Below are 16,338 nucleotides of genomic sequence, written 5' to 3' on the forward strand. Positions count from 1 at the left end.
TATATATATATATATATATATATATATATATATATATATATATTTATATATATATATTATAAATAAAACAAGCGTGGAAGTAGCAGTAGAGTTTTTTTAAATGCTAGGGCAAAGTAAGAATAAGGTATTGATTTAGTTGCCTATTTTTATTTTTTTATTTGGCAGTGGCTGCCAAGAATCTTATTATTGATTGTATATATATAACATATATATGTATATGTATAGATATATATATAGATTATATATATATTTATATATATATATAACATATATATATATATATATATAGAATATATATATATATATATATATATATATATATATATATATATATATATATATATATAGAATATATATACATAGAATATATATATATAGAATATATATATATATATATATATATATATATATATAGATATATATATATATATATATATATATATATATATTCTATATACATATATATAACTATATATATATATATATATATATATAGTTATATATATGTATATAGAATATATATATATATATATATATATATATATATATATATATCTATATATATATATATATATATATATATATATATATATATATATAGATATATATATATATATATATATATATATATATATATCTATATATATATATATATATATATATAGAGAGAGAGAGAGAGAGAGAGAGAGAGAGAGAGAGAGAGAGAGAGAGAGAGAGAGAGAGAGAGAGAGAGAGAGAGAGAGATCAACATGTGTTGTAAAAATATTTACGCAATGCAATATTGAATTTTCAAAAATAAATCATTACCTTTATGAAAAGAAAAAATACATGAACATCGTCACAGGTGCACGTCATTTGTATTAAGCGGGATCTGCATAAAGAACCAGCAAATGCAATTAGGGAGAACTTACCTATTATACATAATAGGTTCGGCTTCATTATGTTCGATATGTTCTATTGGGTTGTTTTAATATTTTTTCTAGCCATAATAATGGATTTTTGGGGGTTATGATTTTTATTGGTTATTTTAAAAAACTTTCATGACATCTGTGCAACATATCCTGGCATTTTTTTTTTTGGGTTGATAGCCACCAAATTCACTCTAATTTCTTTTAGCCTTTCCATTTTAATGGTTTTGTGTTTGCTTTTCGAAGAAAATTTTCGAAGAAAAGAATCATTACTCTTTATGGTCTAATTTAGGTAAATGGACTGTTAAATATTCCTCCAAGCTTACATTAATGTCCTATGTTTTTGTCACGAGCTTCTGGGAGTCATAGAGACAGATACCACTCTCATATGACCTTGAAATTGTACCTTCTTTTGGACAAATTCTAATGGCCCACCTTATCACCAAATCTTCACCAGACCATCTAATGTACATAGCAGCCACTATTATTCTTGAGTCTGAGTTCTTTGGAGTTATATTTTCCCTCCTGTAATTTTATTTTGCAATGATAAATTTTTGAATACTTTATCGTTATCAAGTTAAAAATGCCATTAATCAAAGTTTCTTGGAGGGAAAGTTTCTAAATATAATTATGATGTAATTTCAGTCTAGATTTGCACAACCATTATACAGTACGTATTGCAGTTATTTTTTATAGCAACAATAAATCAACAACTCTTCAGAAATGCTCATGTAATTTCATAATGACTAAGATGTTTGTTACGTTAATTTTTATGCACCATTTTTATGTCGCATTGAATAGGTTAATTATTCCGTAGTAATATTAAATACAAACAAGAAAAAAATATTTTACAATCATGTTAATTATTCTTTTAATGTTATGAATGGTATAAGGCCAAGGGCTCCAACAAGGAAAGCAGCCCAGTACGGAAAGGAAGTTGAGAAATAACAAATGAACTATTGATGATGAATAAGAAAAATATTTGAAATATATGAAGATCAGTAACAACGTTCAAATGGGTCAGTCGCATATAAGCTATGAAACGAGACATGTCAATCTGTTCAACCGCAAAGTATTTGCAATAAATTTGAACTTCTGCAGTTCCACAGATTCAACCGCCATATTATGAAGATCATTCCACTATCGTATGACAGCTGGAATTTTAAAAATACTGTGTCGTATAGAATCGTATGATGGAGAAGGCAAAACTTAGAATGAACTTCACATCCAGCTCTACCTTCAGGATGGTAGAGTCAAGGAAGATCTTAATGCAAAGCATGGGCAGAATCATGAAAAATCTTATGCACAGGCACGGAAAAGTAAATGAATGGCTGTTTAAGTTATTAATACCCAGATCAGAGATAAGGATTGTAACATGCCGCGAATTAAGATGAGAATCAGCAGCTGAAGACCAGACGGGAGAACAATACTGAAAAAACTGGTAGAGTGAAATTAGTAGCAAATTTCTTCTGGATGGATTGATCACCGAAAATCTTTAAAGACTTTCAATGTGCCAATTTTTTGTGCAGTTGAAGGGAAAACAGACCGGACGTGCTTTTCAAAAGTATATTTCCAAGAAAAAAAAAACCATAGTTAATCCATTCCTCGTAGTACTTACCTTATCTTACCATATAAAATGCGGTGGGTATTCATATGTCATTTTTTCCTCTTTATGACATAATTATATTCCTCTGGTAATGAACTGGACTTTTGACTATAACAATATCTTAACGAAGTTATGGCTGGTTCACATTGTTTAGAATTACAATGAACCTTTTAATATTCATTATTTATTCAGCTCCAGTTTAGTAAAATGCTAGAATATTGAAATCTTTTTGACATATTTACGCCAATGTATTTTATTATTGCATGTTATTTGTGAATAACTTCCTATGCAGTTTTTAATCTGCTTTTCATTGTCTTTTACTATTCCTTATTTTACATAGTTTTTCATTGCCATGTATAATATTGTTGTGTTGCATAATGTTTAATTCTTAATTGACTCCTGCTTCAGCTTGTCTTGATTCTCAGTCTCCGTTTAACTGCTTTTAAAACACCATCCTATATTTTATTTGTGCTTTGGCAATCTTACAAGTATCATTGTTCTTTTTGCTGTAAAATTTTTAAGTTTTACCCATTCCTATCAACATTCTAAATTCATGATTGTCCCAATCTTAACATCTCCTTAATATTTAGCTTTTGCTTGTGTTACCCTTGTTTATATTGTGATTATTTCTGTTATGCCCATGTTTACCTAGGAGGGGTTTAGAACCATCTGTGTAGTGCATTTACTCCATTATAGGATTACTCAATGTCTTTTGCCTTGTCCTTTCGGTCTTTAATTGCACCGACTTATTAGCCATATTCTTTACCTCTGTCCATGCTTCCTCTTTTTCCATCTTGCTGTTTAATCTCTTAAGTTTTAATTCATAATTGCTCCTTGGCGTTGAATGACCTCCCCGGCCCTAGTACCGTGCCATGTGGCCAGAACCCATGAATTAAAATCAAACCAATTAAAGCAGGTTTATTCAAAGTCTTGGATGTTCTTGGTCTACTGCTTTATATTTCTCGTAATTCTAATTCTTAATTGGAATTGCTCTCGTGTTCTGTAATAAAGTACCTCATCTTGTAATGCATTTACGTTTCCAGGAATTGGAGAGACTGTGAAGGTATTTGGAATGCAGACTGATAACTGGGCGATTCCTACAGCCGACGTGGTCATTCGATATAATCTCTCTCAAAGAATTCCCCCGGTAAGATAAGTACCAGATTTATTTTAATTATTTACTTTATTGTTTTTAAAGATTGCCTGACGGCCAGGCACGGGCTCTTGCACACTTGCTGCCCGTAGACAACGTATTTTATTTATCACATGCCTCACCTGACAGATCTCCAATAACTAGCCATCCATGCGGTACTTTCTATAGTCCATTTCTTTTAGCGATGCATATTTGCACCGACTCGCAGTGGTGCCCTTTTAGCTCGGAAAAGTTTCCGGATCGCTGATTGGTTGGACAAGATAATTCTAACCAATCAGCGATCCGGAAACTTTTCCGAGCTAAAAGGGCACCGCCGGGAGTCGGTACAAATATGCATCGCTAAAAGAAATGGACTATAGTTCTTCACATTCACCTCTCTCTTGAAACTATTGTTATTATTTTTTTTTTCATCAAGCTATTCTCCATTTCCATACAATTGAAATATTAGTAATCCTCCTGTTCCACGTTTTTATCACTATTATATCTTCAAATGTGTGCTCCTCGTAAGATAGTTCCCAACAATAAGGGTGATACTATTTTAACCATACGACATATTTTTGCGAAGACAATTAATTTTGATTTGGCTGCTATTTTATCGGATTCTAAGAATTGTCTGTTTTGAAGAAGCACAGATTTGATAGATGAAATTCTAAGTTTTTCTTTTTCATAAAGTTTTATTTTTATTTTGTATCACTTAGATTTAATTTGTATATATATATATATATATATATATATATATATATATATATATATATATATATATATATATATATATATATGAATAATAGTACCATTCATAATATATATACATCTTTATTGCTAAGATTTCTAAAAATCTATTTCCATCATCAGAGCCTAGAAAATAGATATATTGTATCAGTTAAAACATAGTTTGATAAATATTAGAAATGAAAAATTTAAAACGAACACTAAAACTGTATGAAATATTTATCAAACTATGTTTTAACTTACGCTTATACAATGTATCTATTTTTTAGGCTCTGGTGATGGAAGTAGATTTTCCGAAAGCTTAGCAATAAAGATGTATACAATAACTCTGGTACTATTATTCGTATTGAAACTCCGCTTTCCACGGAATAAATCAATACCTTTATATATATATATATATATATATATATATATATATATATATATGCAAAAGAAATATATATATATATATATATATATATATATATATATATATATATATATATATATATATATATATATATATATATATATACAGTATATATATATATATATATATATATATATATATATATATATATATATATATATATATATATATATACTGTATATATATATATATATATATATATATATATATATATATATATATATATATATATATATATATATACTGTATATATATATATATATATATATATATATATATACTGTATATATATATATATATATGCTGTGTGTGTGACTCATTGTACTGGTTAATCTCTTCCTGTTAAATGATAATATGCATCTCCAGATTTATAACTCTTGCATTCCTTACGCAATATCCAAGATTGCAAATGGTTCATCTCAAGATTTTCAACAATTTATCTTTGAATTTACAGCCGCCATATACATTCATTAGTCATTAATAGCTCACCAATCCCTTCATACATTCCTATCTAGACTATCATGGCCACTCCAAGTGATGACTTGATATAATACATTTTTCAAGTTCTGATGATGTAAATCAATTACCCAATTTTTTCTCAGTAGTGTTATCAGCATTCAATATGTTCCTTTGTTTTGGTATAAATAAAACAATTGCCACCCCATTAATGAGAGTATTAGCGTAATTGTGCAGTTTGGCATTTCAGAGCACAGTTCACTAATATGTCATTATTTCAACTAACAATAGAAAGCAATCAGCTCTAATTCTTAGAACAATAATGTTATCTCTCTTGTTATTTCCATTAAGAGCTAAAGGAAGAAAGGGAAAAATCAATAGAGGCCCTTATTTTAATTCCTGAATTCTGTATGAAGGATTGTGTTGTTCTCTGTTGTTTATTGCAAGTACAAGATTTCCTTATCAGATCAGTGATTAGTTTTAATTCTTATGCAGATTAGATTGCTAATTGCTCGTTTTCAGAAATGATGTCTGTAGATGCTTTAATATTTCATGTACTTTTCCAGAGAATATAGACAATCTATAAACTAAAAATAACAAATGGTGAATTGCTGACTTTGCAATCTGTTTATAAATTTAATGTATGTACGGAAGAATTGCAAAAAAAGATAAATATAGATTTCAACATTTCTTGTGGCTCTACTTTTATAATACTTGCTCTATAATATGAATAATAAATTCTGTTTTGAGAAAGGATTTACGAAAAATTACAAAACTTATAAAGCACAGAGTTGTTTCACATACAGTAATACATTAGTTTTGAAATTTATAAATTGGAGCAATGAAATACTTTACAACTTATTACATGTGAAGATAAGTAGCCTTAATAACATAATAAAAAATTATAACGATTTCATTAAATGCTGGCAGGATGAAAATGGGGAGTACACAGCCTTCAGTGTATGTTATTGGGCAAAACCCACTACACTAATGCAGTACGAGACTCATGTTTCTTTAGCTACTGCTTCTCAAAAGAATGATGTTTTACATTTGTGTAAGTATATAAGCACACTTTTAATTACTGTTTACTGATGTTGGAAGAAATTTTGCTATTGCTGATTGCAATTTATTATACTGTGTAAAGATTCTTATCAGAAAAGCAGGAAGATGAAAATAATACTTGTATAGTTTTTCTCTCGGCACCTATTCATTGACCATTTTTTATAATGTTTACTTGGCCACGTAAGTTCTTAGAGATATATTTAAGTATGGCTAGATATTAAGAACAAAATATTCACTATATAGTAGATATCTATTTTCAGATCGGAGAGGAGAGCAGCATGGATTTTACTACAATGGGGTGAGGCAGTTTGGTTTTATTACAAATCTTACTAGCCCTGTAGGACTGAATGAATGGACTCATTACTGTCATATTTTCAATGAAGGAATTTATGAAGGATATGTCAATGGAGAGAAGAAGGCAATTGGCAAAGTTGATAGTGAGGAAGCCATTTCTTTTCGTGGAATTATTACTTTTGGACAAGAGCAGGATGTGCTGGGTGGTGGATATGAAGTTAATCAGTGTTTTAGAGGATATTTCTCTCAGTTCAACATTTGGAATAAGGTTATTACTGAAGGAGAGATCATTCAGCAGGCTACTTGCCAACAACTTGTCCTTGGGGACATATTTTCTTTAGATAGAGAAAATATAGAAGTATTGGGAGCAACTATGAAAGAAGTCAACATTAAAGAACTCTGTAAACATGAGGTAGAATATGTCATATTTCCAGAAACTCATGATATTGACGATTCAAAGCTCACTTGCAAAAGAGTTGGCTACCATGTTTACAGTCCTATAAGTGTTGCAGAAAACAAAATTTTACACAAACAATCCATGCAGTTTGCAAAAGAATGCAATTCTAACTACCATCTTTGGATTGGCATTACCGATGAACAATCTGAAGGGGAATGGCTCAAGTTTACTGATAATACCATTGTTAAGGATCCTCCTTTTGAATTGTACGAGCCCAATGGTGGTGATGGGGAGAATTGCGTATTGATGTCCCTTCCCAGTGGTTTATGGGTTGATACCTCTTGTGAAATAGAATGGCAAGCTTGTGTTCCCTGTGAAGTAGATCGCACAACTCCTCTGCGCTTGAGAGGCTTTTGTTTTGATAATGAAGCTGAGACCTTTTATGAAGTCCATGGGTATGAAGGAGGTAAGCCCTTGATACATGGATATTATGGATACATGATCTTTAAAACCAGTGAAGGGGAATGGCGGATGCATGATACCACAGTTAATGAAACAGTTGCTACTCTTTCTGCTCCTTCTGAGGACTTCTATCCAATAGGATTGAGACTGTGGAAGTTAGAGAGATCCATGTGCAAATATATTTCTGGTTCTTTTATACATTTAAGTCTCACAATTTGTGACAATACTCAATTTGGCTGCTCTAATGGGGATTGTATACCGAAAGAAAAACGTTGCAACGGGAATAATGACTGCTCTGATTTTTCAGACGAAAGTAACTGTACTTTAGTCACTTTGCCTTCTGGATATCGTGCTGAGCGTCATCCTGACAATGAGACCGAAGGAGAAGCTCTCCATCTCACAGCTGCAATCTACATTTTAAGATTTGTAGAGATTGACAGTCTTAAGCAAACAATCAAACTTGAAATCACCGTTGAGATTATATGGAGAGATTCCCGTTTGAGCTACCTCAATTTAGATAGTATGTCTGATGTTAACAAGTTATCTGAGGAAGAGATATTGGAAATCTGGGCACCTGATGTAAGATTTCCAAATGCATATAAAGGAAAGACTGAAATATTGGAAGAAGAAATTAAGGTGGAAAAATTGGCCACTCCACTGGACCAAAACTTCAACAATGTCATGATGGGTAAGTAGATAAAAGAAAAATTTTAAGGTTTACAGTTTTGCACAATAAGTGTGGAAATCAGCTAATAGATAGAGATGTGGCACATAAATTTCTATATTTTATAGAAGTTTTCATCCTTTACTAGAATGTAGCAAATGGGTTGAATTTTTAACGAGGGTTTACTACCCACACCGCTAGTCAGCGGGGTTAGGGGAGGTTAGCTTGCTACCCACCCCCCTCCCACACACCTGTGCTTGAGCTCACTTTGCCCTCGGCTCGGATGGTGGTCATTTGGCAGCCATTTAATTGCTTTTGTCTTTTTTTTTTTTTTTTTTAGTTCTGTATATGTGAAGTTGGCCTCTGGGATCATGCGCACCTGCCCTGAGTTTCCCGACTGCCCCTGTGGAACATTCATGTCAGCAGTCGAGACTGATCCTCATGCACTTTGTCCTTATTGTAGGGGCCAACGGTGTGATAGCAACAAGTGTAGTGAGTGTAGGGAGTGGTCTACTTCCCAGTGGGAGAGGTTTTTGCGACGACGGAAGAAGTCCAAACGGGATATTTCTCCTTCGAAGGTTGCTTCGAAAGGAGAAAAACCAAAGGCCTCTTCTTCCGTTGCCCAAACCTCCTCCGAAGCTCCCACTCGGTCGGTCTCCTTCGAGAGACCTTCGAGTGGTAGCGTAGACTGATGTATTGTTAACCAACCTTGGGTCTCGAGAGATGACGTTGCTTCTCCTAGCGAAGTAGCTCCACCTCTCCCCCCAGGGGAGGATATGTCACTAACATCCCTTTTTCAGCTTTGGTCCTCCTTGGGGCTTACGGGTTTGCCCTCCAAGGAGGTTTTGCTTAACTTCATCCGATTGGGTGCCGCCTTCAAGCAATCGTCGTCACCGTCAGAGGTTGATCCTCTGTCTCTTGTCGACGTTGTGGTGTCAGAAGTATCCAATGGGGTATCACCCATCACCTCTGCCACTCCAAACTCTACGGTAGCTGACGGCTTAGTTTCTCCCATTCTTGTTCAACCTACAAGGGAGAAACTAAGTCCATCGTCAGTCTCTCCTGCTAGTGTTTCTCTCCCTCGGGGAAGTTCACTTATAGAGACTCCTCTTTGGAGGACTGCAGAAGGTCAGCTTGCCGATCCAACGGCCCCAAGAGAGCACATTCACCGAAAGGCTCGCCTTCCTCTTTGCCATAGAGGCCTTCCTTCACCTGCGGTGAGGAGGCGCCTCTTTGGTTCAACATCTTCGATGCAGTCCACCGCAGAGGAGCTTCGAGACCAATCATCCATCACTGCTCCTGCATTGGTCCTGGACCTTTCTGCAGATCGTTCGCGATCTCCTTCGGTGGAAGGTCGAAAAGGACACGTCAACCTTCCATCCGACAGACCTGCTGACCTGCCGTCGCCGTTTATACATGGGCCTAGCAAGGCTCCACCAAAGCACGCTATTGGGCGCCAACAACATACGCGCTACGCGCCAACGAGACCTGACGAACGCTCCTTAGTAGCTCGTCAGGCCCCATCACTAAACCCTAACACAGTGCATAAAGGGCGTATGCGCTAACATGCACATATGCTTCAACAGGAGCATAGCTCCTTCACGCGCTATGCGCGCCCTCATGCACATATGCGCGCCCTCATGCACATATGCGCTCACGTTCTCCTGCGCCCCCTGCGCAAACTGCGCTCATGTGCCTTGCGCTTATGCGCCAACATTCTCCGACGCGCCCGCGCCCAGCTGCACGCCAACACGTACAAGCGCGCCCGCGCCCAGCTGCACGCCAACACGTACCTGCGCGCCAGCGCTCACCTGCGCGCATCTGCAAGGATACGCGTGCGCCTTGCGCACACTTGCCCATCCTCTCCAAAGGATGCGCGCCAACATTCTCCCGCGCGCCCCACATGATTCAACTGCGTGCCCGCGCGCTAGGGATCTTTCTCCTGCGCGCACGCTCCCTACGGCTGGCATAGATGCGTGCGAACTCTCTCCCGCGCACTCAACGTGATCATCCTGCGCGCCCGCACGCGAGCCCCGATATTCTCCCTCCCGTGAGCGCCATTATTATCCCTTGCGCGAGCGTCAATATCCTCCCTCGCGCGAGACCACTGAACGACGCACGGCAATGTCGCCACCGCCTCGTTCCCCTCCCCGCAAGCACATACCACCGCGCATTGTGGGAGAAGGGAAACATCCAGAGGGGTCCAGGATCCCAAAGCCACCACAGACAAACCCACCAATGATGGTGACTCCTCCCAGGGATCCTTCAATCCCTGTCCCTTCAAAGGGTATGTCTCACAGCGCATCTGTCAGCCAACAGCCCTGGTTCGGTGCACTGATCAGAGCAGTAACGCAAGCGTTTAAGCCTGTCTTCTCTGAATTGGGACACAGAACCATGGCTTCTTCTACCCCTTTGAAGAGAAAAAGAGGAGTTCCAGACACGGTCACTTCCCCAAGGGCGAAACTGACTCCACGCAGACCTTCGAGGCAGGTTCCTTCCTTTCTTCAGACTGCCTTTCCTTCCCTTTCGGACGAAGATTTCCCGTCCCCAAGGGAATCACGCGAAGAGAGACTTTTCCCCATCGCACCAATGGGGGAAACCTCTCCTCACGCCGAGGGATCTACTTAGTCGGGGATTGAAAGGAACATGCCACCCTCGTCAACGTTGGAGTCCTACATCCTTCCCAGGAAGGAATTTAAGGAGTCAAAAACATTGCCGAAGGCCTCTACTAGGACTAGGATGGAGCCAGCTAACCACTCAGGGAATGTCCGCGACTCTCCCCAAGAAGAGCCTTTGGGGATAGAAGGAGACTTCGCTGCAAGTCCTACAGCAGGAGGAGACCAGCAAGAGTCAGAACATGCATTTTGGCAAGTTCTGATTCTAATGAGGGCTCTCAATGGGTTTTCCGACCCAGAGATCCCTCCTCAAGAGGGCAAGGACACGGTCTTGGACCGTGTCTTTGGTACTCAGAAACCCCCCAAGACCAGTGCAGCACTGCCCTGGTCTCAAGGGGTTAAGATTACCAGGGACAAGATCTCACAACAGCTCTCGGAGATGTCCTCCAACCGTTCCGGTGCCACCAACAAGCCCCTCCCACCAACAAGCCCCTCCCACCTCCTTGCGTACAGCAGAGGAGGTACTTTGAGATCCTGGAGGAGCCTTGTTTAGCTCTTTCTCTTCACCACTCGCTGGAAGAGCTAACCAGGGGAGTCCCTCTTGAGAGAGACTCCAACCTGCAGGTCTCATTCTCGGCAGCCGAGATCCTCAACCAGGAGAAAGTTGTGAAGTTTGCTATGCAAGCCCTCGATATCTGGTTGGGGACCTTAGGTATCCTGATACGTTCTGAGGACTTCTCCAAAGAACGTACCAGGAAAGCTATGGAAACCTTCCTTCTCTCGGGTACTCGCACGATCGAGTTTCTGGCCCACCAAGTGTCGAACTTGTGGGCAAATACCATCCTGAAACATCGGGATGCAGTAGCTGAGAGATTCCATCAGAAGGTCCCTAGCGCCGAGATCAATAGGCTCAGTCATTCCTCCCTGGAGGGATCCGTCTTGTTCGAGCCTAAGGATGTGGAACATGCCGCTGAGAGGTGGAGAAAGTCTCATCAAGACTCCCTCCTTCATAGGGCTTTAACATCCAAGCCCTATAAGCCTCCAGCACCACAGCAGTCCTGTCCAGTCAAGACCACTACGACAACAACAGCAGCGAAGACTTTGGTGTCTAAGCCCTTTCCTGTCAAAGAAAGGAAAGGCAAAAAGTTCTCCAGGGGAGGCAAGAATCCTAGAGGGAGCAGCCGAGGCCGCAAACACTAGGATAGGCAGTCCCCCTGCATGCCCACCTGGGGGGGATGCCTACAAAGTTGCTCAAACAGGTGGAAGCAACTCAGGGTCGATTCCTGGACAATCTCCGTGATCAGTCTAGGATATCGCGTCCTGTTCATAACATCTTTACCTCCCCTGACGATGAATCCAGTGTCATTGAACTCCCTTGCCATAGGATCGGCAAGGGGGCAAGCCCTTCGGGCAGAAGTCCTAACCCTGTTAAAGAAGGGCGCTCTCCAAGAGTTCCTCGACGGATTCCTAGGCTTTTTCAGTCGACTCTTTCTTGTAAAGAAGGCGTCTGGAGGCTGGAGACCAGTCATTGACCTCTCTGCTCTGAACAAGTTTGTCAAATAAACTCCGTTCAGCATGGAGACGGCAGACACGGTCAGACTAGCAGTAAGACCGCAAGACTTCATGTGCACACTGAACCTAAAGGACGCGTACTTCCAGATCCCAGTCCATCCGTCTTCAAGGAAGTACTTAAGATTCAGCCTAGACAACAGAAAGTACCAGTTCAAGGTGCTGTGCTTCCGTCTCTCCACAGCACCACAAATCTTCACCAGAGTGATCACCCTAGTATCATATTGGGCACACAGGATTGGCATCCGTCTCCTCCGTTATCTGGACGACTGGTTAATCCTAGCAGACTCGGTGTCAACCCTTCTTCAACACCGAGACAAACTTCTGAGACTTTGCCAAGATCTGGGGATCATGGTAAATCTCGAGAAGTCTTCACTGCTTCCCACTCAAAGACTGGTATACCTAGGCATGATTATAGTCACCACTCTCCACAAAGCCTTCCCATCAGACGACAGGATAGCAAGGCTGAGGAAGCTCGCAAGACCTTTTCTCAGACGAGAAGAACTTCCAGCCCAATCGTGGTTACGTCTCCTTGGTCACCTTTCATCGCTGGCCCATCTAGTTCCCAATGGTCGCCTCAGGATGAGATCCCTCCAGTGGCGACTCAAGTCCTAGTGGAATCAAGTGTACGACTCCCCGGACATCCAGATCCCCATGGGACCTGCGGAACTGACGGATCTCCAGTGGTGGGTGGCAGACGAGAACCTACGAAAAGGCGTGGATCTTTTCGTCCTTCCCCGGATTTGATGATTTTTTCAGACGCTTCAAAAAAAGAGTGGGGGGCCCACGTGCTGCACCACGCGACCTCAGGCCTCTGGTCAGAGTCAGAAAAGTGCCTCCATATAAATCTCCTAGAGATGAAGGCCGTCTTTCTGGCCCTTCAACAGTTCCAACAGTACCTGGCAAATCACTCTGTGGTGGTGATGAGCGACAACACCACAGTAGTGGCCTACATCAACATACAAGGAGGTACTTTTTAGCAGCAACTATCCCATCTAGCAGTAGAGATACTGAGATGGGCTGAAATCCACTCGATACTACTATCGGCACGCTTCATTCCGAGCTAAAGGAATGTGTTCACCGACAACCTGAGGAGAGCATCTCAGATAGTGAGTACCGAGTGGTCTTTGGATCATCTAGTAGCCAACAAAGTCCTGACTTTGGGGGGTTCTCCGACTGTGGACCTCTTCGCAACGGCCCTGAACTTCAGGCTCCGGCTATACTGTTCCCCAGTCCCACTCACAAGACCAGAACATCGGTCAATCTTTCAATGACCCTCATAGCTCCGCTATGGCATCACGCAGAATGGTTCCCGGACCTTCTGCAACTCCTAACGGAGCCACCATGGGAACTCCTTCCACGACACAATCTACTCAAACAACTGCATGCCAACATCTTCCACAAAGCCGTAGGTTCACTACAGCTTCACGCCTGGAGACTATCCAGCATCTCCTCTCTGAGAGAGGATTTTCCCAACAAGTTGCAATCAGGATGTCTGGACACCTGCGAAAGTCTTCAGCAGCAGTCTACCAGGCAAAGTGGAGTCTTCTGTGGTTGGTGTCGTGGAAGGGGTATCTCTCCACTCGATGCCACTATTCCAACAATAGCGAAGTTCCTCGTGTATTTGCGTGAAGAAATGCGCCTCTCAGTCTTGGCAGTGAAAGGCTATCGCTCAGCATTAAGTCTCTCCTTCAGGCTGAAAGGAATGGACATTTCCTCATTGCTAGAACTTTCTCTACTCATACGTAGTCATGAACTTACCTGCCCTCAGTCGGAAGTGAGACCTCCCCCATGGAACGTGGTTCGAGTTCTCAGGTAGAGACCTCCCTATGAACCATTACGCCAGGCATCAGATCGCCACCTAACCTGGAAGACGGTATTCCTGCTAGCTTTGGCCTCGGCCAAGCGAGTCAGCAAACTTCATGGTCTCTCGTATGACATTGCCCATTCAAGGGGATGGGGGGAGGTAACATTCAGCTTTGTCCCTGAGTTTATTGCCAAGACTCAGAATCCAGGAGTAGCGGATCCTCGATTCAACTCCTTCCGGATTTCTAGTCTCCGTACTGTAACAGATGACCCAGACCATCTCTTACTATGCCCAGTAAGGAGCTTGAGGCTGTACCTCTAAAGAACAGCCGCAGCCCGTCCTTGTGTGCCAGCACTATTCGTCAGCACAGGAAGGACTAAGAGGAGGGTCACCAAGAACACCATCTCTGTATAGATTGGCAGGGTCATTGACCTGGCACTGAATCCAGACCCTCCTCCGTCACGTCGCCCCAGAGCACATGATGTCAGTGGCATAGTTACGTCCATGGCCTTCAAAAGAAATTTTTCAGTGACGCAGGTTCTTCAAGCTTGGGTGTGGAAACGTCAGACAACGTTCACATCCCACTACCTGCAAGATGTGACCCACAGGAGACTCGATACGTTCTCTATCGGTCCTGTGGTGGCTGCACAACAGCTGGTTTAAAACCTCAAGCTCCTTATTGGACAAGTAGCAGAAGGTTGAGGGCATTGTTACCCAGATTTAGTCTGCATGAATGAAAAGGTTTGACTGGCCCTTATTCTTTTCTTCATCATCCCCTCTCTTGGGGAAAGCAGCATCCTGGGTTCTCTGCATAGCTGACCTCAAACCACTGCAGGTAAACCATGCTCCCTTGTGTTCCTAGTATTAAGATTAATACTGTTACGTTCCCATACCCTGACGAGGTGGTATTGAGAAAGTCCTAGTCTACAAGTTTCCATCTAAAGAACTTCGGAACAACTTTCTAGGACGAGTCACATTTCTTCATACCTTAACACACAGCTTGCGTAGGCCGCAGACCTTGCGTAGCAAGGTTTTAGCGAGGTGCAGGGACTCCTTATTTCTTGGGTGCTTACACACTCCAATAAGGAGTCCCTGGGCAAAGCCAATAGCCAGACTGGGTGGGACGTCCACCCTTCCTAATGGGTGAGTCACCCCTATTAAATAGCGTGGTTTGTATTCCAGTTACGGAACAAATGACAAATTCGTAGATAATTTGTATTTTTCCTAACTATACAAACCTTAGCTATTAAACCAAACTTGCCCGCCAGCCCTATCCCCCTTGAAGTCCTACCTCCAAGCAAAGTGAGCTCAAGCACAGGTGTGTGAGAGGGGGTGGGGGGGGGTGTTAGCAAGATACTCACCCCTACCCCCGCTAACTAGCGGTTTGGGTAGTAAACCCTCGTTAAAAATTATTGGCTCGTCATTTCAGCTACGCCGAAAGTAATACCCCTATTAAATAGCTAAGGTTTGTATAGTTAGGAAAAATACAAATTATCTACGAATTTATCACATTTTCTTATTTTATAGTAAACTTCTTGAATTGTCAATAAAGTTATTTTAATATCAAAGTTGAAACAGAAAAATATTCAAATTACAGTACTATAAGGAGAACGTAAATGGGAACATCATATAAATCTAACATGACACTCTTTGAAATCCAAGTACAGTACTGGAATAGTTGATGGGTCACTCAACTCCTGTCCTGATGCAAAGGCATATGACATGAAAGTACCTTAGAGCTACAATTCCGGCACAGACTACAAACCATTACGTCCTCTTTAATAGGGTATCAATTTCGGCGAAGCTGAAAACTAGCCGATAGCTTTTTCAACTACTGAGCTCCCTCCTTTCGCTAGTTAGCAATAGAGGGGGTGTAGTGGGTGACCACTTCCCCGTTCCCTGCATACCGGCGATCAGCCGACACTTTTCAATTCGGCACGGTAGAGTGTAGACATGCTCTCTCTCTCCCGCAAAATAGTGGGGAAAAGTGCTTCCTATATTTTAGAACTGGCTTGTTTGAATTTATGCTTTTTCATTGCCTTGGCTTTACTTTTTCTTTTCAGGAGTGGTTGCCTGTGAAGGTTCAATATGCGAACCTGTCCTGGGAAAGAAGGTTGCGCTGCGGCGCTTTCATGTCCGCCGAGGAGACGGACCCTCACTGTCTCTGCCCCCTGCACGGAGGAGTCACCGTGTAATGATTGTAGGGA

The 16,338-nt window shown here is 40.6% G+C and overlaps 1 protein-coding gene across 4 annotated transcripts in view; it reads left to right on the plus strand.

Moving 5' to 3' along the window:
* LOC137615330 (uncharacterized) overlaps positions 1 to 16,338 on the plus strand; it is a 59,122-nt gene that overhangs the window by 29,938 nt on the left and 12,846 nt on the right. For 3 of the 4 annotated variants that reach the window (XR_011039225.1, XR_011039226.1, XM_068345121.1), the window contains exons 3-5: positions 3,558 to 3,661; positions 6,192 to 6,315; positions 6,584 to 8,164. Coding sequence is in view for 2 of the 4 variants with exons in the window: in XM_068345121.1 (XP_068201222.1) it covers positions 3,558 to 3,661; positions 6,192 to 6,315; positions 6,584 to 8,164 (1,809 nt within the window). In the remaining 2 variants the exon portion in view is untranslated. The remainder of the gene's footprint in view (positions 1 to 3,557; positions 3,662 to 6,191; positions 6,316 to 6,583; positions 8,165 to 16,338) is intronic. The other variant, XM_068345122.1, reaches the window with a different exon arrangement.

Source organism: Palaemon carinicauda, chromosome 21, assembly GCF_036898095.1.
Source record: "Palaemon carinicauda isolate YSFRI2023 chromosome 21, ASM3689809v2, whole genome shotgun sequence".
Classification (NCBI taxonomy): domain Eukaryota; kingdom Metazoa; phylum Arthropoda; class Malacostraca; order Decapoda; family Palaemonidae; genus Palaemon; species Palaemon carinicauda.